The sequence below is a fragment of the Schistocerca piceifrons genome, chromosome 3 (genome assembly GCF_021461385.2).
Source record: "Schistocerca piceifrons isolate TAMUIC-IGC-003096 chromosome 3, iqSchPice1.1, whole genome shotgun sequence".
Classification (NCBI taxonomy): Eukaryota; Metazoa; Arthropoda; class Insecta; order Orthoptera; family Acrididae; genus Schistocerca; species Schistocerca piceifrons.
The window spans coordinates 778945575-778970751 of NC_060140.1; the positions used below are offsets into that span (position 1 = coordinate 778945575).

General features: G+C 43.3%; 1 protein-coding gene across 2 annotated transcripts in view; it reads right to left on the minus strand.

The window, feature by feature from the left end:
• The window catches only part of LOC124789584 (sialin-like), a 121880-nt gene that overhangs the window by 85361 nt on the left and 11342 nt on the right, over window positions 1–25177 (minus strand). The window contains exons 2-3 of one of the 2 annotated variants that reach the window (XM_047256992.1): window positions 23540–23702; window positions 7345–7510 (exon numbers count right to left, since the gene is read on the minus strand). In XM_047256992.1, the coding sequence (XP_047112948.1) occupies window positions 7345–7429 (85 nt within the window). In that variant the 5' untranslated portion in view covers window positions 7430–7510; window positions 23540–23702. The remainder of the gene's footprint in view (window positions 1–7344; window positions 7511–23539; window positions 23703–25177) is intronic. The other variant, XM_047256991.1, reaches the window with a different exon arrangement.

Genomic DNA, 25177 nt, shown 5'->3' on the forward strand with positions numbered 1-25177 from the left:
ACACACATCCATGCCCGAGGCAGGATTCGAACCTGCGACCGTAGCGGTCGTGAGGTTCCAGACTGTAGCGCCTTTAACCGCTCGGCCACTCTGGCCGGCAACAATTAAGTTCAGCTACTTTTACTCTTCGTATAACTGCTGATCTTGGAAACAAACGAATCAACCTGCAGACTTACTTTGCATATTTCCACTCAGTAATGTCTTATGGAATAATCTGCTGCGGTAACTAATCACTTGGAATGTACTGATTGCCCGAAAGTGAGCAGTAAGAATAATATGTGGTGTTCATCCACGGACATCATGTAGCCCCCTCTTCAAGAAGCTAGGTATTTATATTGCACCATCACAGTACATATATTCGCTAATGAATTTTGTCGTAAATGATCTGTCACAATTTGAGAACAGTGATATCCATGTCTACAATGCGAGGGAAAAATTACCTGCCTTACTCATTGTCAAAGCTGCCAGTGGCTCAGAAAGGAGTTCAATATGAAGCAACAAAAGTATTTGATTATTTTCCCAATAACACAAAATTTCTGGCAGGTAGCAAAGCAACCCCTTCCATTTCAATAACGAATTTCTACTTAATAACTGACAACAAGTTTGGTACTTTGTTTTTAAGTGTAGTTGCCTGGCCAAGACTGAATTAACAATGTGTTCATTAATGTTAACACTAATCACGTTTACATATCTTATATCTTATAAACTGACCTGTTCCATATCACTTCTATGAAAGAATTGTTCAAATGACCTATGAAACGTGTAACTAACTAACATATCTAAGTGTTCATGTAGATCCAACATGACTAAAGGAGGATGTGTCACTTTGACAAAAATGAAATAAACTGATTCTTCCAGTAGACGTCACTAATTCAGATTACCTATTTGTTTGGGTATCTGACTGCTTAGTGGAGTATTTTATCCAACATGTGTCTCTACAGTTATGGATATGGTCATGTCCATTTTGGAACATCGTACCGTTTAGTATTAAAAGTGGAGTATTAGGTACCTGAAACTTCCTGGCAGATTAAAACTGTGTGCGGGACCGAGACTCGAACTCGGGACCTTTGCCTTCTGTGAAGTTTGGAAGGTAGAAGACGAACTACTGGCCGAATTAAAGCTGTGAGGACGGGGAGTGAGTCGTGCTTGGTTAGCTCAGTTGGTAGAGCACTTGTTCGCGAAAGGCAAAGGTCCCGAGTTCGAGTCTCGGTACGGCACACAGTTTTAATCTACCAGGAAGTTTCATATCAGCGCACACTCCGCTGTAGAGTGAAAATTTCATTCTATTAGCTACCTGCTTAGGAAGTTATTTTTAGCATGCTCGTTTTGTAACAATTTAGATAAAGGAAATATCATTGGAGCATTTAGTATGAGAGTCCAAATCATGTTTTAGGCATCAGTTGCGACAGGTGCGTGCGGGCGTGTGTGTGTGTCAAAATAACAGTGCAACATTTGACCTAAGCGTTGTATTGTTGCGTTATAGACCTATTTTTCAGACATTTTAGGTTGAAGTAACATTTTCACACTTTACAAGCAGTAAAGAACAATCTAGATGCAGAAAATATTTAATCTGAGGGTCTGTTGTGTCTTCCACCAAGTATGGCACAGAGACCAAACTATGGACATTCACAAGCTCTGTTAAACCTGTAAGTTTATGACATGTTTTACATGTAAAAATTCTGAAAGTTACACCTGTTATGCAATTTTTGGGAAATACTTTTGAACATGACGCAAAAATTTTCGATCGTTCAGAGATTTTTGAGCACAGCCAAGACAACTGTTCTGGGGCTACAGTGTGATTTTATTTATTTTAATAGCCACCCAAATACTGCACTCTGATTTGCTGAAGATGGGAGGGAGGAGAGAGGATAGCAGGGAGAGGGGTGGGTATAATTTGTTACATGATGATGATGTAATCATTGATAAGGGTGATGTGATTTGTCACATGTTAGATAAGGGGTACATTGTCAACTAACACATGGGATTGGGTACGTGATAAGCATATGATGACCTTCAGCAGACAGTTGAAAGTCAAAGTGAGTAGTTTCTAAGTAGATTTACTACTCTTATCACTTGTAAATTATGTGGTTTTGTCCGCCTGGCTAGCCGAGCGGTCTACCGCGCTGCTTGCCGAGCGGGAAGGCGTGCCGCCGCCCGGCACGAATCCGCCCGGCGGATTAGTGTCGAGGTCTGGTGTGCCGGCAAGCCTGTGGATGGTTTTTAAGGCGGTTTTCCATCTTCCTCGGCGAATGCGGGCTGGTTCCCGTTATTCTTAGCAAAAGAGAGTGCAATATTTCGCAAAATTTACTGAAAATATATGAACCAGCAGTAGACGGAGGCGAAAACATTGACACACAAATTATTATGCCTATAAAGGAATACGAGTACTGTTTGGCAAAAATTATTAAAATGTTTGCGCCATGCGTACATGGGTCCTTTAGCGATAGAGGATAGAAACAGCTTCAATCAGAATCTGCCACTTCACCCATGGAAGCTACTATCCCGAGAATGTAATATCACTTATGCAAAGAAGCACTTTTATCTTTCGCTATATCCGTAGTAGCATTAATTGTAGGCTTACTTTTCTACACCACGACAAACGTATAGTACATGGTGATGGAAAACTTCAAAATAGATCCATGTCGGTTACAAAAGCATTTGAGGGTGAAATACGTGCACCGAAACACGTTGTGATATGTTAACACAACATTATCTCTTGGTCATGGAGAACACATAAGAAAAATTTCAATATCTTATATTAAAATTTAAATCCTTCGTGACGCTTGGATACAGTGTCAATCTCTATACTGAGTATAAAAATTTGATGTAATTATGAATGTAATAAACAGTGTTAATGACTAATACTATCAAAGGGTATAAAATTAATCTGAATGATCAACAAAATAGTTTGATTTCAGAGTAGTGGTTGTACCGTATCTAGGAGTCAGAAGCATGTTCAAGGGCACGTTAAACCGAAACTTCTTTAATTCTTTAGTACGAGTATTAGGTCTCTCGTAATCTATCTCACGAGACCACACAGAGCCAGTCCACTTTTTTAAACATTGTACAGTTTTATAAATGTTTTATAAACCTGGAGCTCAGCAGCGTGCACTAAACTCAAGAACTTTATTTTTGGCAACTAGAAGTCGTCATCGGCTGCGTAAAACATATTTTTGAAATTTTATTCTGCCGGACAAGTATCGCGACACACGTCCATCCTCAGAGGCCAGGTGTAAAAATCGTTGCGTTGTATAAACAATCTCTAAAACACGCATCCACTACTGTTTGTGAAAATTGCGACACCTGGAAGGAAACGTCTGAATCACTCCGAAATCGGAGAATGTGCAGGGCAGTGAAACCATGATACGTGATTAAGATTGCAGAGAGATGGCGTTAACGTAGGCTCAGAAGCGTCCTCTATTGTGTTATCGGACAGGTCAGTGTTACGCCACGCTCAATCGGTGCGGAAGCGTCCAGCGAAGTGGAAACGTGCAAGCAAGTGGCGGAATATCTCGTAACGTCAAGGGCCGCAATATCAGCATGTCAGTTAGTTCGAACAGGGCAGGTTGATTGCACTCAGGGAAAAAGGTTTTTCGTACCGTGACTTTGTGGCTCGCACAGAGCAGGCTGCTATGACAGTGATGCTTGTATAGAACCAGTGGATAGAAGAGGAAAGTCAAACATCAATGACTACTGGAACACACATTACGACCACAGCACAGGATGACTGCCATCCTGTGTTCATAGCTGTAACCCACAGAGTTGCTTTGTGCACAGTGCCAGCTTGACGTTGGAGCACTGCAACAGGTGTGGCGTCGGCTTCGAGGGTTTGAAACCATCTGCTGAGGGCTGTACTGGTGGGACGCATCATACTGTGTCGGTTTCCACTGACCAAAAACCACCAATATCTCAAACTGCAGCGGACGCCTGGACGCTGTCACTGGCGTACTGAATGGCGAAGTGTATTGTCCCGCTTCCGTCTGTCCTACAATAATGGCCCTGTACTTGTTGGACATCACCTTGGTGAACGCAGTCGGACAGACTGCATTGTTGAGTGGTATAGCGGTCGAAGGTCTAATCTGGTGTTTTGGTTCGCCATTAGCTGTAACTTGCGATCCCACGTCCTACGTATCGAGGACAGTATGCATAGCAACAGCTACATCAGGAAAGTCTTAGACCCTGAGTCACTGCCCCTCCTGCAGGTATCTCCACATTCCATATTTTAGATGGAAAATGTCCATCCACATATGGCGAGGTATATGCAAACCTTCTTCGAAGAACGATGTACCGCTGTTATCCTAGTCTGCTCGTTTGCCTGGCACCTCATCCATGGAACATGTATGGTATATGGTCAGTCACCAACTTGCTTGTTCTGGTCTTCCAATAACCACCGTCGGTGCTTTGTGGACTCTCCCACAAATCGTGTGGTAATGTGTTCCCCATCGCGTAACCAGGCCTTCTTTGATTCCATTCCACGGCGTCTAGCAGCTCTGTTTGCGGCACATGGCAACTTCACACCATCCTGTATTCGCATGGTCGGCTGTTGTGGTCGAGCGGTTCTAGGCGCTTCAGTCTGGAACTGCGCGACTGCTACGGTCGCAGGTTCGAATCCTGCCTCGGGCATGGATGTGTGTGATGTCCTTAGGTTAGTTAGGTTTACGTAGTTCTCAGTTCTCGGGGACTGATGGCCTCAGATGTTAAGTCCCATAGTGCTCAGAGCCATTTGAACCATTTGTATTCGCTGGTCAAAGCGCGTGTACACTGGTTAGCCAGAACATTATGACCACATACCTAAAAGCCAGTATGTTCACCTTTGGCAAGGACAACTGTGGCGACACATATCTGCATTGAAGCAGTGAGGCCTTAGTAGATCGGAGGTAGTTGGCACCATATCTTCACATACAAATCACCTAACTCCTGTAAATTCCGGGGAGGGGTGTGATGAGCTCTGACGCAACGTTAAATCACATCCCAGATGTCTTCGATCGGGTTCCGATCTGGCCAGTTCGGGAGCCAGAACATCAATTTGAACTCGCCATTGTGTTCCTCGAAATACTCCATCACACTCCTGGCCTTGGACAAAGTGCATTGTCTTGCTGAAAAATTCCACTGCCATCGGGGAACAAGATCGTCATGAAGGGGTTTAGTGGTCTGCAACGAGTGTACGATACTCCTTGCCTTGCACGAGCTCCACTGAACCGATGGATGCCCACGTGATGTTCCCCAGAGCATAATGCAGCCGCCGTCTGCTTGTCTCCGTTACATAGCATAGGTGTCAGGGAGCTGTTCCCCTGGAAGAAACGGACTCACGCCTCACATCGGCATGATGAAGAACGTAATGGGATTCATCAGACGATGCAACGCTCTGCCATTGCGGCAGCGTCCAGTGCCGATGGTCACGTGCGAAGTTCAGTCGTAGTTGCCGGTGTCGTGGTGTTAACATTGGCACATGCATGGGTCGTCTGCTGCGGAGGCCCTTCAATAGGAGTTCATATGGTTCAAATGGCTCTGAGCACTATGGGACTTAACTTCTCAGGTCATCAGTCCCCTAGAACTTAGAACTACTGAAACCTAACTAACCTAAGGACATCACACACATCCATGCCCGAGGCAGGATTCAAACCTGCGACCGTAGCGGTATCGCGGTTCCAGACTGTAGCGCCTAGAACCGCTCGGCCACTCCGGCACTGTGTGCTCAGACATTCTTGTACTCTACCCAGTATTAAAGGCTGATGTTAGTTCCGCCACATTAGCCGCCTGTCCTGTTGTATCAGTCTGCCCAGCCTACGACGTCCGACATCCATAGTGAGGCGTGGCTGCCTAACCCCGCGACATCTGGACGTGATTTCATTTTGGTTTCGCCAGTGTTTAAGACACTCACCACAGTACTCCTCGAACACCCGAAAAGTCGTATAGTTTCCTGAAGGCTAATGCCAAGCCTCCGGCCTTCACAATCTGGCTTAGTCAAACGCGAACAGATCTCGCGCCTTCTACACACAGACAGCACACTCAGTAATACTATATACTCAGTGCGTGTGCCCGATTAGCAGTCACTCCACGCCAGGTGAGCCGCTGTCACCTGGACGGGTTTATATCGATAGTAGGTCGGTAGTCATAATGTTTTGGCAGCTCAGTGTATAGATCTGAGCCACGCGGAGTGGCCTTGCGGTTAGAGACCCAATGTCACCGATTGCGCGGCCCCTCCCGCCGGAGGATAGAGTCCTCCCTCGGGCATGGGTGTGTGTGTGTGTGTGTGTGTGTGTGTGTGTGTGTGTTGCTCTTAGCATAAGTTACTTTAAGTAGTAGGGACCGATGACCTCAGCGGTTTGTTCCCTTAGGAATTCGCACACATTTATAGTTCTATAATTCTAGTCGTTTGTATAAATTTCATTGTAATCACATGCTTTAATCTTGGTTTTCCCATTTTCACCAACAATAGTGTAAAATTGATTGTGTATGCTGCCATATACGTGTGTACCATCGTCTGTAGGGTGTTTCTTAGAGTCTGTTCAGATGAAGTAACAATTTCCACAGTATGCCTCTAGTATGTAAAGTCGTATGGCGTGATGCCCGACGGGCAGGTTCAGCCACCTAACCAGAAAGGCTTTACGACTCCTTCTCGCACAATGATACCTTTCCTTTGTGGAGTGCGATTTTTGGGTGTTTAAATGTATCACGTATGTGTCGGTGAACGTAATGTGTGTGTGTGTGTATGTGTGTGTGTGCGTGTGTGTGTGTGTGTGCAGTGCAGCGTTCTGCCGATGTTGGATGAGGAGGTCACCGAACTTAACTCCCCATATGACGGACGGATCATAATCAACAGCGTTACATGCCCTCATTCCATCAGTCACCGCGAAGACGTTTGGGACTGAATCCAGGACAATGGCCCAAAGACTAATGATCAGCGACTCTGCAGCACCATCCCTCCTGCCAACAGCTCGTGACGTAACCAGGCGCTTATCCATCCAAGTAGTGGCTATGCCCGACGTCTCTTAACTCGATGATATGACGAAAACAGGTATATTCAACGAAGCAGGGCCTTGGCTAGTGTGCCTCTGAAGATGGGCATGTGTCCCGACACTTGCCTGACAGGAAAAAATTTTGAAGTCGTAAAATGCAGCGACTGACAGCTTTTAGTCACCAAAAATGAAGTTATACCTTGCAGCCACAGTATGTTCCTTATTTAACAACCTAGCAGCTGTCTGACCACGTTTCGAACCGCTGCCTGTAACACTCACAATGTGTACGCCAAGCCGGCAGTAAATTTTCTACATAACCAGACGCACATTTTCTTCCCCTCGTAATTGAAATAAAAATTTAAGTTGTTGTTCCACTCAAGCTTACCTGTAGTATCAATGAGATCCAGCTCGGCTTCTGTGAGCCCTCCGTGGCCTTTCTCTTCATTTCCTGGTTCCCTTGCTGCTCCCATCTTTCAGGTTGAGTAGCAAAGTACAGCAGTCCGCTCTTCAAACGGTCGCAGTGGGTAGCACGAATGCACACTGGCTGCAGCCTTCAACAAAAGACAGCAGTCTTATTTTTAATATCAAACGCCAAGCTGCCCACCGCATCCACACTCGCGCAGATACTGTGTGAGACAGACCCCCGTGCCGTCATGGCCCGTCACGTTTTATACCCACAACACTTTCGAAACTATGGACCGCGCTGTGACTATTTCGTAACCGAACAAATGCATTCCTGATCCTCTGGACACAAAAGGCGTTTTAAGTCCACCGCCTCATCATACAATTAGCAATACCGACTGGGCCAAGATAAACGGATCAAAAGTGATTTACAACAGCTTTATGCGGGACTTAGCGGTACTATCTGAGGGATGAAGCGCGGGAAGGCGGCATTGGTACGATGAAAAATTCACACCCACGATTTTGCTATCGCGAAAGTATTCCTTGAAAGATAGCAACGCCGCTACTAACGTCATCAAGATACGCTACCGACAAGAAAAATCACAGTTTGCTCTTTCGAATTGTGATTTAAATCCTGAAACTGTTGTCTGTGCAACATCAGACTACGTATTAAAAGGCCGAACACCAATTTTTTTAAACGCCTAAGTCTTTAAATAGACATAACCTCTGACAATTGTGACTTACAACAGTCACAGGTGTGTAGAAAGAGTCATAAATCTGAGGCAGTACATTATTATTATTATTATTCTGTGCCCACTCGTACCGTTTCCATCAAACCAGTGCCCCCTAAGATGATTTAAGGGGACATAACACGGGATGACAGCACAAAGGTTTGAGTTCCTTATATCCACGATAAAAATACGGAGCATTAGAACAATCATCTCGCTAATCAAGACTTGGTGTAAGAAAAGGTGTTACTTATTTCTGTCACATACAATGACTAAAAATTCTTCTGTTGAAGCAGTAGATGCCATATTTTTGGCATTTGTTTCTGACAAAGGCTAGCCTTTATCAAACTAAAGATGGCACAATCCACAAATGACCAACTGTTTTACATTTGGACGAAGTAGACATATTTGCAGCACGTAATAGAATCAGCGCAACGCAACACAATCAGTTCCAAACTACGCTGCAGACACACAGCCGACAACTTAGAGGACTCGCCTTGCTTACGTACGATTTGACATTCTTGTTGCTTTGTTTTATTGTGATAATGCCGACCTGTTACGTGATATAAAGAAAACCAAATCATATCTTTTTGTTCCGATTTGCTGTATAACCTAGACCACAAGATAGTTGTGAATATTCTTGGCGTTCGCTATGCGTGCTATTTTCTCTTAATATGTCGACTGCCGTTGTTTTTTGCGTCAAGTTATTTTTGATGCTGTGACAACTACTTGTCTTACCATCCGTGATAAGGCCTAGGCTGTAAATATGCATACTATTGTATTTCTTAGCTTACTGTGTGACATTTTACTTTAAATAAAGATTAGTACTCATAAATATTAGGCGGTTCCTCATCTAAAAGAATTTTATAGCATTTTATATAAAAAATACAAAAAACAGACGAGCTTTGATTCAACGGAGCTTTTGATTGTACACTGTCTATTTCTGATCTTTATAATGAATTTAGATGTTCCCTTGCAAATCTGTGGAGTTTTATGCCTAACAAATATGTACACATGGTTTTAGTATATGTGCTGGATGTACACAAAGATTTGATTTAACGCTACTGCATTCATTTTTAAGCTCAAGCGGTATTGTGATTACCCGTCACTTCCTGTACACTTGCTTTGTACACCCTTATATACTAAATGTATATTCTTTTATTATGTAGGTGCCTGAAGATGACAAAATAAATTGCCGAAACTGGTTGCTTTCAGAATAAAATGAAATATCGTAAATTATACGGCTGTAGGTTAAGTTTATTGACATTGAAAACTACTTACCAGCCGATGACCCCTGGCCGTGTTGGACCAATAGAGATTAATTCTATCGAAAGGACACGTGAAATTTAGAGTTAAAAAAAAATTAATTTTCTTTGTAACGGGAAACAAACCAATGCCTTCTGTTGACAGTGGGCTGACTCCACCTACACAGTTAAAAACGAAATTGCACATGTCTGGAGAAACACGTGAGAAAATGACGACTCTGAGGAGGTACACGCGGTACAAAGATTAACAGTGGTCCTGTCACACTTCCCTGACGGATCCTGACGATACCCTTGTCTTTTATAATGTCAAACCCCAGTCATCCTTTTTTAGCACCTTTCCGTAATTCTTCGCTATATTTTGGGGAGAGTGAACTATTCTGCCACCCGCTTCAGAGAAACTAGCGGAAAATTTTTAGACAACATACTTGTATGGAGATAAACAAATTTAAGCTCATGCAGAGAGCCAACCATGCACAGTTACCAACCGTGCACAGGCAGGGTGACGACTCCAGTGAGCGACCAGATGGGTATAAAATTCTTGTTTATTTATGTAACTTCGGCCAATTACTTGTGGATTACGTACATGATTACTTACTAATATTATAACTTTACAGTGTAAATTGCCCTGAAGACGACCCCATCAAAGGCTGAAACCGGTTGGCGGCAAAATAAATAATGTGATTGTGACTGTCATTTTGGATAATTAAACTTGCAGAAAGCCTTCCTCGAACGCTATACTGCTCAATACAGACATTCCACGAGTTATTATTCTCGTGGCTGATGTATGTGGAGGAAACGGAGCGAGTTGCGCAATGGCTTGATACTGTACGCCCATTCACAAGGACGATGGTTCAATTCCTCGTCTGGACGTCCAGATTTAGTTTCCTTAAATTGCTCAAGACGAGTTCTGGACGGTGGCTAGTGACCTCGTTGTGGACGGGACGTTAAACTCTAGTATTTCTTTCTCCTGAAGCGAAGAGCAAATGATACCTGAAAACCTTTCACAACATACTGCGTTTACAGCCTCTTGTCCTTCATGCAAGCTGAGCTGTTTCGTACACACTGAGTGTTGTTTTCAGTCACATGAGCTGTTACTGGCGTAGGGCGTCAACAGCGTTTTAATCATTGCCAAAGATGTTATCTCCACTAAAACACCCCAGTTCGTCAAAAGCAGTTCCACAATTACGGTCAACCGATCGTACTTCGTTACGTTCTATTCTGCTACCAGTTCGGCCACATCCTTCTGTACTAATAATAAGTGAATAAACTGTTTTTATTAGTAACATGTAACAACGGAAATGCATCTCCTCCTATTTCCATGTATTGTACTATAATTTTTTTTCTTGTTTTGTTACCTCAATATATGATATTTCTGTGTCTTTATATATTGTAATTGTTTTACTATTTGTATATATATATATATATATATATATATATATATATATATATATATTTATGCATTTATGTCGATGTGTAAATGGTTGTTTTGTAAATATTATTTGTATTTTTACGATGGGTCTTCCCCATGGAAAACTATGGTATCGAACGAATACATCGATAGGTCGTGTGGAGAACCAGAGTGTTTAGGATCTTTGGTAGTGTTAACTCTGCCGCGTGGAGCGCGGGCAGAGCAGAGGGGGAGTCTGGCTGGGGTGGTGCAGTGGAGCAGGTGTGTTGTGTGACGCTCCCGCAAGTTGCCGCGCTTTCGGGGTTTGGTAGCATGTAATTGCGCTCGACTTGCTATGATAGTTTCTGACACGGTGTCGCGGACGGGAAGCATTAGCTGGCGCACATCAAGAGCCCGTTTCCCCTGGTGACCGTGTCGAGAAGAAGGCGCGCCAACATCCAGCTTATGCAACAGCGACGGCCGACCATGAGTGACTGTCGCCACCTCCTCGATCAACGGCTTCAAACCTTCAATCAACCAACAAGGAAGACTGGAAGCACGTGAAGTTTTAGAACTGTATGGCAGACCTCAGCTTTTCAAACTGTTCCATTTTCATAACTAAATTACAGCAACATAGCATGAACCTTTGTTGCTCATTGTCCCAATTGCATTACCAAGCATGGTCCCTTCCTTTTCCGGAATGAAGCCGAGTGTCGTTGAAATTCAAACGCCAGCATCATTCGATTTCACTGCTTTAATTTCAAAGTTCAGTTAAGGTATTCATAGCTGGCTACAATATTTAGATTACACAAGCACAAATTAAGAGTGCGAGTTTTGTTACCGTGTTTTAGCTTACCTGTGACTGCAGCTCAGCTTGGTACGTACTAAATTTTACTATTGTTAATTGTTCAGAATCATTTAATTCAAGTTCAAAGTTAAATCTCTTATTTCTAAATTGCGTAGATTCAAGTAGCTTTTGAAATGATTGTTGAGGTAGCCCAAGCCTAACCGTATTTTACTGAATTTCGATGTGCTTCAGAAACAAAGCTCACTATTAATTTCAGTCACTAAATTAACTTTCAATTTTCCGGTTTTATTAATTCTTTTGCTAAATTAAGTCAGAGTGTCGCGAAATTTATTACTTCTGACAAACTTTCAGTTTTCACACTACACGTGTCAACCTTCAGTTGCCACGCTTCTAGTGCTAACTATATGTGTAATAACCTTTCTTTTTCAGTTACTATAGTAATTGTCCATAGGACTGGCGACCGTAATTTCCCCCAAATCTCAAATATCTAATTACCGCTGGTTAATTGTTAACGTAATGGCCGCACATTTACTTTCTTTATTAACTTACCCCTTTTCAAAATTAATTTCCACCAGTTTCATTTGCATTTTTCCTTTCATTTAGATGTAACCCTTTCCTCCCTCTTTACCGACAAATTAACTTCGGTGACGATTGCTTTTCCCAAATTTCCATTAGGTACACGCGGTTTAATTTTTCACTGTCATTAAGGTCGATAAGTGAGGGGGAGGTTACAAACATTCGAACAGAAAAATTACATTTCGATCTTAGAATGTTATTTCTGATTCACTGGCCCAACAGCACCAAATCGGTCGACACCTACTCGCCAACCACTTACAGTACTTAGGGGGAACTTCGTACCAGTGTCGAAGATCTGTTGTGTTCCGTTCGCATATTGTGTTAGGGGAAAAAAAGAGACGGTCCACGTGATTCAGTTCACGCTCTAAGCTTTCTTTTCTTATTCCAATGATCACTACACTATTACCCCTAGCTGCATACAGGCGTTGATGTAAGTCAACGAGGACAGTTGAAAATGTGTGCCGCGACTGGAACTCGAACCCGGGATCCCCTGCTTTCATCTATCCATCTTTTTTTTATCTCATTTTGTTCGATATTATTCGTTGAGTTTGTTCGAGGCGGACGTCCGATGACACCCTTGTGGGTTTCCGAGCGAACACGCTGAGTTACTCTGCCGGCATCCATCTGAGCCACCGAGGACACAGAGAATAGTGCGACTGCAGGGACTTATCTCTGGCACGCCTCCCATGAGAACCACATTCTCAACTTATTGTCCCGCACTATATACATAGTGGCCCTGCCCACTATACTCATTACTTGCGGCTATATCGCAAATTCCCATAAGAGTTCGGGCACTGTTTGTGCATCCGCATAGCAGAAGATGGTCAGATGGATAGAGCGTCTGCCATGTAAGCAGGAGATCCCGGGTTCGATTCCCGGTTGGGGCACACATTTTCAACTGTCCCCGTTGACTTATGTCAACGCCTTATGCAGCTACAGGTATTCATTTCATTGTAATTTAATTCTAACGAGCTTCATGGTCACCGATGGTATCTGTTCTTTTGGACATGTATGAAAGAACAGATACCATCTTCATATAGTTAAGGCTCACCGGCCATTTGACCATCTTCTTCTGTTCGGATGCACAAACAGTGCCCGAACTCGTACGGGAATCAGCGATAAAGCCGCTAGTAATGAGTATAATGGGCAGGGGCACTGTGCATGTAGTGCGGGACAATAAGCTGGGTATGTGGGTCTCTCGGGAGGTGTGCCAGAGATAAATCCCTGCAGTCGCACTATTGGGCAGGTGCACTATGCTTATAGTGCGGGACAATAAGCTGGGAATGTGGGTCTCTCGGGAGGCGTGGCAGAGATACATCCCGCAGTCACACAATCCTTTGTGTCCTCGGTGGCCCAGATGGATACAGCGTCTGCCATGTAAGCAGAAGATCCCGGGTTCGAGTCCCGGTCGTGGCACACGTTTTCAATTATCCCCGTTGACTTATATCAACGCCTGTATGCAGCTATGGGTATTCATTTCATTGTAATTTCATTCTAACGAGCTGCGTGGTCACCGATGGTATCTTCATATATATCACTATGCTAGATGTACGCTAGCGATAGCTCAGACTTCCTCGAATACGGATTCTCTAACTTCTATGAGAAGAATATCATGTTTCTGTCAAACATTCCCAATTAAGACACAGAGGAATTAAAGGTGTTATCTGCCTCTGAGCATTGATTTATATTAATGGGGCAAGCTGAAAATTTGTGCAGGACCGGGATTCGAACACGGAACGGCTGCATACCAGACAGATGTGTGGACCATACGCCATCCAGACGCAGTGGTCGCCAGAAACGCTCGGACTACCCTAGCATGCCTCCCGTCACACCGAAATTCTTGTACTTTTTACATTGTCGAACGCTTTTTCCAGATCTGTAAATCCTGTGAAGGTGCTGTGATTTATCTTCATTCTTGCTTCCATTATCAAATTCAACGTCAGAACTGCACCTCTGGTGCCTTGACCTTTCCTAAAGCCTAACTGATTGTCAACTAACTGATCCTCAATTTTCTTCTCCATTCTTCTGTATATCATTTTTGTCAACAACTTGGATGCTTGAGCTGCTAAGCTGACTGTTCGATAATTCTCGCACTTGTCGGCTCTTGCTGTATTCGGAATTGCGTAGATGCTGTTTTTATACATTCTCCATACCAATTTCATTAGTCATTAGTCGTTTTGTTGCCAGTTCCCCCAATGATTTTAGAAATTCGACGGAATGTTGTCGGTCTCTTCTCCCTTATTTGATCTTATGTCGTTCCAAGCTCTTTTAAATTCTGTTTCTGATACTGGATCCCCAATTTTCTCCCTCTCGTCCACTTTTCCTCATCATGTCACCAGGTGATTCTTCCCCCTAATAGAGGCCTTCAATGTGATCTTTCACCTACTCATCTCACCCCTGACTTTAACAGTGGAATTCCTATTACACTCTCAATAGTACCACCTCTGCTTTTTATTTCACCGCCGGCCGGGGTGGACGAGCGGTTCTAGGCGCTACAGTCTGGAACCGCGCGACCGCTACGGTTGCAGGTTCGAATCCTGCTTTGGGCATGGATGTGTGTGATGTCCTTAGGTGAGTTAGGTTTAAGTAGTTCTAAGGTCTAGGGGACTGATGACTCAGATGTTAAGTCCCATAGTGCTCAGAGCCATTTGAACCATTTTTTTAAATTCCCCCGAAGGTAGCTTTGAATTACATGACAACAAAATTTACAGGAACATAACCACAGCCAAATGTCCACGTTACTGATGCATTCTACTGCCGTTTCGCTAGGTGCAAGAATTCGAAGCGGTCACCAATCAGGACTCTCAATGGGCAAGCTTCAATTTTGTATTTGACAGTTAGTTTAGCAGCTTCACAATCGCACTTGGGAAATGCTATTGTGCCCCATCAAATACATATTCCCAAATTAAGCAAGAACGTGGAATGCACCAAAAGATTATAGAAGGATTGGCTAGGTTTCAAGCAAGAACAAATATATATATATATATATATATATATATATATATATATATATATATATAGAGAGAGAGAGAGAGAGAGAGAGAGAGAGAGAGAGAGAGAGAGAAGAGAATATATATATATAGAGAGAGAGAATATATATATATATATATATATATATATATATATATAAGAGAATTTGATAGCAGAGAGTAATAAAATACGCGACAGATGGGCAGAATACTTCCAAAAGTTACTGAACCCAAAAGTAGAAGGGTTAGAACAAGAAGAACTGGTGGAAATAACTTATTATGGACCAGAGGTCTTAACACCAGAACCCACACTGGAGGAAGTGATGCAAATCATTAAGACCTTAAAAAAATAATAGGACAGCTGGAGAAGATCAGATCCAGGCGGAACTTTTCAAATATGGTGGGGAAGCATTGTGGAAAGCAATACACAAAGTAATACTGAACGTCTGGCAGAAGGTGAGCATGCCTATGGAGCGGAAAACGGCTATTATGTGCCTCGTACATAAAAAAAGTGATAAATTAAACTGCCAGAATTACCGAAAAATACCCCTCCTAAATACTACATGTAAAATGTTCTCGAAGGTCCTGACTATGAGGCTTACTCCACATGTGGAAGAGAGAATTGGAGACTATCAGAGTGGCTTTAGAAGAAATAGGTCAACAACTGACCAAATACATTACGCGTACTACTTTGAAAATGTTACGAACATCTAATAAACATCCATCAGCTTTGTATCGATTTTAAACAAACCTGTGATAATATCTCAAGAGTGACATTGCGGAATGTGATGGAATAGGCAGGAACACCTAAGAAGCTCGTTAAACTTACTATGATGACCCTTAGTGAAACCAACTGTAAAGTAAAAATACAAGGCGAAATCTCCAGAGAAGCGGAAGTAAAGAAGGGACTGAAACGGGGTGACAGTATCTCCTCACTGCTACTCAACCTCTGCCTAGAAAAAGTCGTAAGTCAGATAGAGATAAATAGAGGAGGAACCATTTTTAATCGTTCACTGCAGTACCTGGCCTACACTAAACACTGCTGTGATGGCTGATGCCTATCAACAACTGGAGAGAGGTGCAAGGAAACTTGGCGTAGTAGTCAAAGTCGAGAAGACCAAATATATGGCAATGACCGACCAACGAAACCTACCAAATCTCAGGATAGCCGACAAGGAGTTTGAAAGAGTGAGAAACTTCAAGTACCTCGGATCGACTATCACAGAGACAAATTACATCAGCAGCGAGGTGAAAGTTGGAATAGCAGCAGGCAACAGATGCTACTTTGCCACACTACCCATGCTTAGGAACTCACTTCTATCACGAAAATCTAAAATCCTTATTTACAAAACAATTATAACACCAGTTGTTATGTATGCTGCCGAGACATGGACCATGACTGCAAACGAGGAAAGGATCCTTAGCATTTGGGAGAGAAAGGTTCTGCGTAAAACATACGGCCCAATATACTATCGAGAAGGTTGGTGCATCCGTACGAATGCAGAATTAGAACAACTTTTTGAAGAACCAGACATTGCCACTACCATTAAAATAAGAAGACTGCGATGGGCGGGACACGTGGTCATAATGCAGGAAGACAGAACATGTAAGAAGATTTTTGATGGCAAGGCTGGAGGCAGGCGACGGAAGGGACGTCCCAGAAAGAGATGGATGGACGGAATTGAAGAAGACATGAAAAAGCTGGGTGTCAGAGGATGGAGACGGAAAGCCATGGACCGGATTGAATGGCAGGATATTGTGATGCAGGCCAAGGCCCTCCAAGGGCTGTAGAGCCGAGTAGTAGTAGTAGTAGTAGTAGTAGTAGTAATACTAGTATGTTACGCATTCACTCGCATTAGGAGGCGATAAGAAATGTTCCCACTGCTCTACAAAGAAATGAATTGAAAGAACGACTGTAATTGAGTCATATCAGTAACTTGTGACTACAGAATTGAAAATCTTTTTCGTGTGTATATATTGGTTGCATTTGCGAAACATTATAGGTTTTTAGGTTTTCAAACACGATATGAAGCTCATTTTCTAGTGTTTTTTTGTCCTAATTAAATCTAATCGGATGGAAAAGAAATTTGCGGATTAACGTGTCTAAAAGAAATGATCGGTTGTTAGGACACTCATGCTGAGGGAACGTGGGCTTGAATATGAGCGAAAAAATTAGTTTTTTTTTACGAGGTGGAGTCTAATAATAACTAAATATTTTTGAATTTTTTTCATTCAACAAATGTGGAACACTAATGTATAATTTTTTGACATTATCTCCCTGTCGTTCGACACACTTCCTCCAGCGCGTAGGAAGTCCGGGGATTCCTTTGAAAAAAGAAAAAAAAAACATTTCGGTCTTGTGCGCAGCCACTCGTGCCGCCTACTGTAACTCTTCATCGGAACGAAATTTCTTTCCTCCCATCGTCTATTTGAGTGGTCCCGACATCCGGTAATAACTCGCTGTCAACACCTGCTTCAGATCACTGGAAAAGTTCTTCACAGATACCAACGTGTAGCTCTTTCAGTTCTGGAGTGAGCTGCCGTGGCACCCACATTGCAGATACTTTGCGAATTTACGCATTTCATGAGTGATGTTATGTGCTAAACCATGACTAATGAGAGAATAAACAATTTCTTCTCACTAAAATGTATAGTTTACTACAATTTGCAATATCTGTTTGGTGTTGAAAGAACTTTAAATAAAACATAGCTTTGGGCCATACTCCATTCAGTTCAGTGACGATGTATGGCAAATCGATTCCTCTCGAGTTCTGGCAGTCAAAATGACAGGACCTTTCCACAGACATTTTCCAAGAAGGCAGCAACTACTCACAGAGGCTATATCCACGTTATCTTATTCTTTGCTATTGTAAGTTAAGGTTCTGTTGTGAACATCTGCCGAGTGTGACTTTGCTTTTCCCGATTTTATTTCTCTGTCTGTGGTGCTCAAAAGGGCAAGAAAGAAGAAATTTAACAGCAGACATGAGCAAACATAAAATTCTAGCAGTCACCAGAGACTCCAAGGATGATTTCTCCATGATTCCAAACACAAATCTTCTTAAACACAGGGACTGTGAAGATCATGCAAAAAAATTTGGAAATTTGTCGTAAAGTCTTATGGGACCAAACTGCTGAGGTCATCGGTCCCTAAGCTTACACACTACTTAATCTAACTTAAACTAACTTACGCTAAGAACGACACACACACCCATGCCCGAGGGAGGACTCGAACCTCCGAAGGGGGGGGAGCCACGCGGACAAGACACCGTAGACCGAGCGGCTACCCCGCGTGGCAAGATCATGCAAGTGTGGTTAATGACAGACCATACGATAATGTTAAAGTGCCGGAACTGCAGCATTTAAGACATTTGCAACACCAAGGGGGAGCATGGCTGACGATGCTATCTAACGACATTAGTAGAAGAAACTTAAGACGGAAAATATATAGCAAGGCCTGATCGCCTTATGTAAGTAAAATAAACAATTTGACATTGTATTATAGACTAGCAACAAGAGGAAGAACATGAGAAGGATTGTCTGGGCACCTTGGTACGCTAAAATTTCTGTAGAACAGAATCTGCCATACGGACTGTGCCCAAAAGGGGAGATATCACTCTGCAAGTGGACTAGTGATGCTACAGCCATGGAACGAAATAACGGATATTTATTGCCTGACCTATAAGGCAAGCAATAAAATCGGCATATAGGAGTCTTGCAGATTCCAAATTGAGTGATAAATGTCTATCTGGTCGCAAGGTCTTTGTAAGCTGTAAAATTCTGAAAATAGACGGGACTGATGCATAATGTGCTGCAGCGATCGAGTGATTTGCGGGGCGAAAATAGTGTATTATTTTGGCGTCCAGCCAGGGAGTAACATGATAATACACACATGAACAAAAGTTTTGCATTACCTCGGTTCCGAGAGATTCGGAACCTGTAGAGAAAATTAGAATAGAGATAAACATGAACATCATTTCCGCCCTTTTCACTGCTCTTGAAAACCACACTTTGCGTGTTGTACTACCATACAGCGAGACCTTCAGAGGTGGTGGTCCAGACTGCTGTACACACCGGTGCCTCTAATACCCAGTAACACGTCCTCTTGCATTGATGCATGCCTGTATTCGTCGTGGCATACATACTATCCTCAAGTTGATCAAGGCACTGATGGTCCAATTATCCCACTCCTCAACAGCGATTCGTAGTATATCCCTCAGAGTGGTTGGTGGGTGACGTCGTCGATAAACAGCCGTTTTCAATTTATCCCAGGCATCTTTGATAGGGTTCATGTCTGGAGAACATGCTGGCCACTCTAGTCGAGCAATGTCGTTATCCTGTGCACGATGGGTGCGCGAATTGTCGTTCATGAAGACGAATGCCTCGCCAATACGCTGCCGAAATGGTTGCACTATCGGTCGGAGGTTGGCTTTCACGTATTGTACAGCCGTTCGGCGCCCTCCTTAACCAGCAGCGGCGTACGTCTGCCCCACGTAATGCTATCCCAAAACATCAGGGAACCTCCACCTTGCTGCCCTCGCTGGACAGTCGGTCTAAGGCGCTCAGCATGACTGGGTTGCCTCCAAACAAGTCTCCAACGATTGTTTGGTTGAAGGCATATGCGATATTCATCGGTGAAGAGAACATGATGCCAATCCTGAGCGGTCCATTCGCATGTTATTGGGTCCGTCTGTTTCGCGCTGCATGGTGTCGTGGTTGCAAAGACGGACCTCGTCATAGACGCCGGGAGTGAAGTTGCTCATCACGCAGCCTATTGCACACAGTTTGAGTCGTAATACGTCGTCCTGTGGCTGCACGAAAAGCATTATTCAACATAGTGGCGCTGCTGTCAGGGTTCATCCGAGTCATAATCCGTAGGTAGCGGTCATCCACTGCAGCAGCAGCCCTTGGGCGGCCTGAGCGAGGCATGTCATCGACATTTCCTGTCTCTCTGTATCTCCTCCATGTCCGAACAACATCGCTTTGGTTCACTCCAAGACGCCTGGACATTTCCCTTGTTGAGAGCCCTTCCTGACACAAAGTAACAACGCGGACGCGATCGAACCGCGGTATTGACCGTCTAGGCATGGTTGAACTTCAGACAACACGAACCTTGTACCTCCTTCCTGGTGGAGTGACTGGAACTGATCGGCTGTCGGACCCCCTCCGTCTCATAGGCGCTGCTCATGCAGGGCTGTTTACATCTTTGGGCAGGTTTAGTGACATTTCTGAACAATCAAAGGGACTGTGTCTGTGATACAATATCCAGTCAACGTCTATATTCGGGAGTTCTGAGAACCGGGGTGATGCAAAACTTTTTTTGACATGTGGAGGTTGTCAGCAAATGGCCGAAGCACGAGGTCGTGCTGAAAAGCAATGCCTCTGAATTTTTTATTCCCTTCTCAATATTCGGTGAGCTATTACGTGTTACAAACATTACTCGGTCGACTTTCCCGCTTCGCTGATGGAAGTTGCAACCCTCTGCGGCCAGAGGGCTCCGAATTGTAGCTTGTAAGTAACATGGCGGTGCGTAACGTAACTATGTCGGTGCGTGAGAAACAGCGTGCTGTAATCTCAGAAGCCCTTCGTCGACACATGCAGCATCCCCTGCTTCAGCATGACAATGCCAGACCACACAGGAGCACTTCGACATCTGCAACAATCCCATTCCTTGTCGTTCCTTGTTTGTCACCAAGAAGGAGTTGTGCGACATAAACAAAAAATGGTTGGCGTGTTTCCACATCTGATGTCTATTCAGATTTCGCGCCAGCTGCATAAGAGTGGAGATAGCAGCGTCACTATGAGGCTGCAAATCAGATTCGGTTTAAATACACGCTGTAAAAGTCACCTTTCAGACTGGACGTGGTGAGTTGATGCCAGTCAAGAATTCCTTTAAGGCGACAAACACGCTATTATCAACACCACACTGAGTTTGAACGAGGTTGTGTAACAATATTGCCACTAGAAGTTGGATGTTTGTCCTGAGATATTGCAGAAAGACTTACTAGCAATTAGCTACTGTACAAAATTACTAGCAGTGGTGGTCATGGTGGTCACGGGAGACCATCATGTTCTGGTACATCCTACTGAATCTGCAGCAGCAATATGAGCAGCAGTTGGCACTATAGCGATACAACGAACTGTTACAAATCGGTTACTTCGAGGACAGCTCTGAGCAAGACATCCTGCAGCGTGCATTTCACCAACACCATTTGCGACATCGGTAGTATCTAACGAAATCTCCTTGTGTATGGTGTCAGGCAAATCCAACACCTTCCATGAAAACCCTGACATGATAATCAAATCCAGTAGTATGTCACATAGCTCCGAATAAATCGTAACATTAAATTAACCAAAGTAATACGAGTAACGAGTGAGCTAATGGAATACCACAGACTAACACAAGAATGCCTAAATGCATGTCATACCTTCCCACTGTGAGACAGACGCAGTTCCGAGGGGAGAAACGAGAACAGAAGCCGAGAGCAGAACCGTGTTAAGCGAGAAGGGCCTACGATAAGGGACGGACACCCACGTCGCCAGCTAACCGCTAGGACCACACCACCCGCAAGTTTTAGCGTGAGACTTTTTCGCGTCTCTGTTACGTTGCAAACTTTAAAAACATTGCCCCACCACGAAAAGTATAACGTTTCTCATTGGATAGACAGAATTTTTGTAGGCAGAGCTTAAGGTTAACATTGAGACCCTGATTGGTCAGATGAAAACACAGCCAGATAGTTTTTTTAAACCAACTTCGGTAAATTGTAGTAAGGAGAAGTTAGGAGAAGAGTTGCTTCGGAGACGGCGAGGTGAGCGGAGCTGTGCTGCTCGCCGCCCCCTGACGAACACTGACAAGGTAATGAACGCACGCGATGCCGCATAACAGCGCATAAAGCTTCACTCAGAACTACAGAAGTCTCATCTGTTACACCCCCTTTTTGCGTAATACTAGTGTCGATCGTCAATTAAAGCTCATGGTGTTCACATTTGCCAGTTGAAGTAAAAATCTGAAACGCGATGATTTATCTGTTATATAGTTATTGAGAAACCACATCAGCCACTGTATTTTACGACAAGTTAGATAAGTAATTAAAGATAATTGAGGGTCACTGTAGACCATTTTGATAGTTTTCTCTTTTGTGAAACTTAATTTAAACCTAGATTATAGATGTGATATGGCACAGGTCATCCTTCGATCCATTGTAGAACTTGGAAACCCATTCAGGGAATATTCGTTCACATTTTTGTTGAACGCAGTTGGTTTTTACCATCCTGTATTAAAACAGTTCCTTTTATCAATAGTGCAATTTATAAACAATGTTTTGTGGGTAGAATAAAATTTCCAATGGTAAACTTAACTGCTTTTTCGACGTTATTTTACCAGCTAACTAAAAATAGGAAAGCCTTGAACCCCTTCCACTAAATTTAGTTAGTATTAAGATTCTTTTACAGGGAGTGCAGTGGAGCTGACGCTGAAATCAATAAGTATTTGGTTATATCATCGCTAGTCTCACTGAACTCTTCTGAATTCTACATGTCATGTGTGGTCTGGCGTCTCCTTACCAGCAACAGGTCCCAGGTTCAAACTAGTCAATTCCCTAAAAAACACGCTCAGAGCGTCGTTGCGCGAAAATGGTAGAAAGACACGATATAGAACAAACAGACACCACGCAGAATGTTAGAATTGGAGCGCAGGTTGGAGGTCTGTTGTGTTTTCTAATGAAAGCTGGTTCCCTCTCGGTGTTAGAAGGAGGTCAGTTGCGGACCTGCAACCAACCTGTCTGGATCTGTATTTGCAGCTATGGTCTGGGGGTGACTTCTTATGACAGCAAGAGCACTGTCTTCGTTATCCCACGCAATCTGACTGCAAATCTGTACGTCAATCGGGTGATTCGACTTGTTGAGCAGCCGTTCATGAACAGCATTCCACAGAGTGTTTCCAACAGGATAACGCTCGTCCACATACCGCTATGGTAACCAAACGTGCTCTACAGAGTGTCGACATGTTAGATTGGTCTGGTAAGTCACAACATCCGTATCGAATCGAGAACATACGGGACTTCATCGGACGACAACTCGAACACCATCCACAAACAGCATTAACCATCCCTGCATTGAACGACCAATTGGAACAGGCATGAAACTCCATCCCCCAAACTGACATCCGACACTTTCAAAACTCAATGCATGAGGATTTGCATGCTTTCATTTAACATTCTGGAGGTTACACCGGTTGTTAATGTACCAGCATTTCAAATTTGCAATGGTTTATCTCGCGCTTACATTAGCCTTTGATCTTGCTATGTTAATCACTCAAATATGTTACCTAGACAAATGTATTCCAGAAATTTCATTACTCTACATTAAATATTTTTTGGCGTTGCGGTTTCTTTTCCGGCAGTGTATTTTTCTCTCGGACGTGCACGATCGTACAGACAAGTTACGCACCTTCAGTCAGGAAATGGGCTTCTTTTCAGCAAGACGAGCAGCCACACGCATTGCAAGACGACGTCTGGAATACAGTGGGCGGTCAGCACGGGGCTGTGGCTGCGGATTCCCTTGGGAGGCCACAGGAAGAGACGCACCACCAATGGCGCTCCTAGCGGCGACACTGGACATAAGAGGGCGTCACATATTGTTTTCAGAAGAGCTCCAGTTCTGGTACGGTATTACGAAGGGTTTCATCTGTGTGTTCAAGTTCTGACGAGCACAGGTGTTGGCAAATTGCATCCGTCATCGTAGTACAGGCTCAGCAACTGCTGTGATGGTATGGGGTACCTGTGCGTACATAATACAGTCACATCTGTTGTGCATAGCCTTATTTTGGACGTCTTAGTTTTTGACGTCTTAAATCCGGTGGTTAGATCCCATCTTTCAGGCCTCTTGAAAATATTGCAGCGAGTCGTCTTTTGTTTTGTTCTTCAACTATTTTATTATTTCATTACCGGTTTCGAAAAGTCTAGCGATTCATCATCAGACTGTACCTATTTATTAATTGTCTGCAGTAGTGGGGGAGGACTCGTGTAGCGTGATTAGTATCAGTAGGTTGGTTGGTTGGTTGGTTTACAAAACATAAATTATTTACGTTTTGTAAAGCATGTGGATCGTGTTACCTGTGGCTAAGTGTGTGAAGTGCAGTACAATTAACGTCACTGGAAAACATTATTTATGTTTTCCAGAATACTGTGTACACTAACACCCAACCAACGGATACTATATACTAATCACTCTACGCGACTGCTCCTACAAACTGCTGTAGACAATTAATAAATATGTACCATCAGATGATGAATCGCTACACGGTTCGAAACAGGTAATGGAATAACAAAAATAATACAACAAAACAAGACGCGACTGGTTGCAGTAATTTCAAGAAATCTTTATTCATCACAGTCGCAGTGTTCCCCGTCCAAAATGGATGAAAGTTTTATAACGCAAGATTGCGTGTTGTCCACGCTGTCCCGATTAACCTCGATACAGAATTTGAGGTGAGTAAGAAAAGTAATAAGACTGACAACACTGCGAGCGATCTGGCAAGGCAGTGTTGTTCCTGTGTAGACCGATATGTTCATCCCTTCCAGCTGTTCAGTCTGTGCTTTAGGTCCATACAGCTATCAACCGATTTTTGAGAGCGCCGTCACTGAGCTTTTTCTTTCGCCGTACATCGAAATTTAGATCAGCATTATATCATCAAGTTCTGTTTTAAACTTGGGAAATCCGTCAGTGTGACCTTTAAAAACTTGAAACAGGCTTATAGAGAACATTCTTTATCAAGAGGACCAGTTATTCGCTGCACAAATCATTTTTGGAAGGCCGAGAGCACGTTGAAAGTAAACCTCGCTCAGGCTGACCTTCAACTTCAAAAACCGACGGAAACGTCGAAGTGCACCTGCTCTTATGATACCAGACCTCCAGAACAAAGTATCAAGCAAGTTGTAATGTCGGAAATGCATATCCTCCTATTTCCATCTATTGAACTGCAAATTTTTTCCTTATTTTGTTACTTGAAGATATAACATTTCTGTGTCTTTATATATTGTAATTGTTTTACTATTTGTATATATATATATTTATGCAATTATGTCG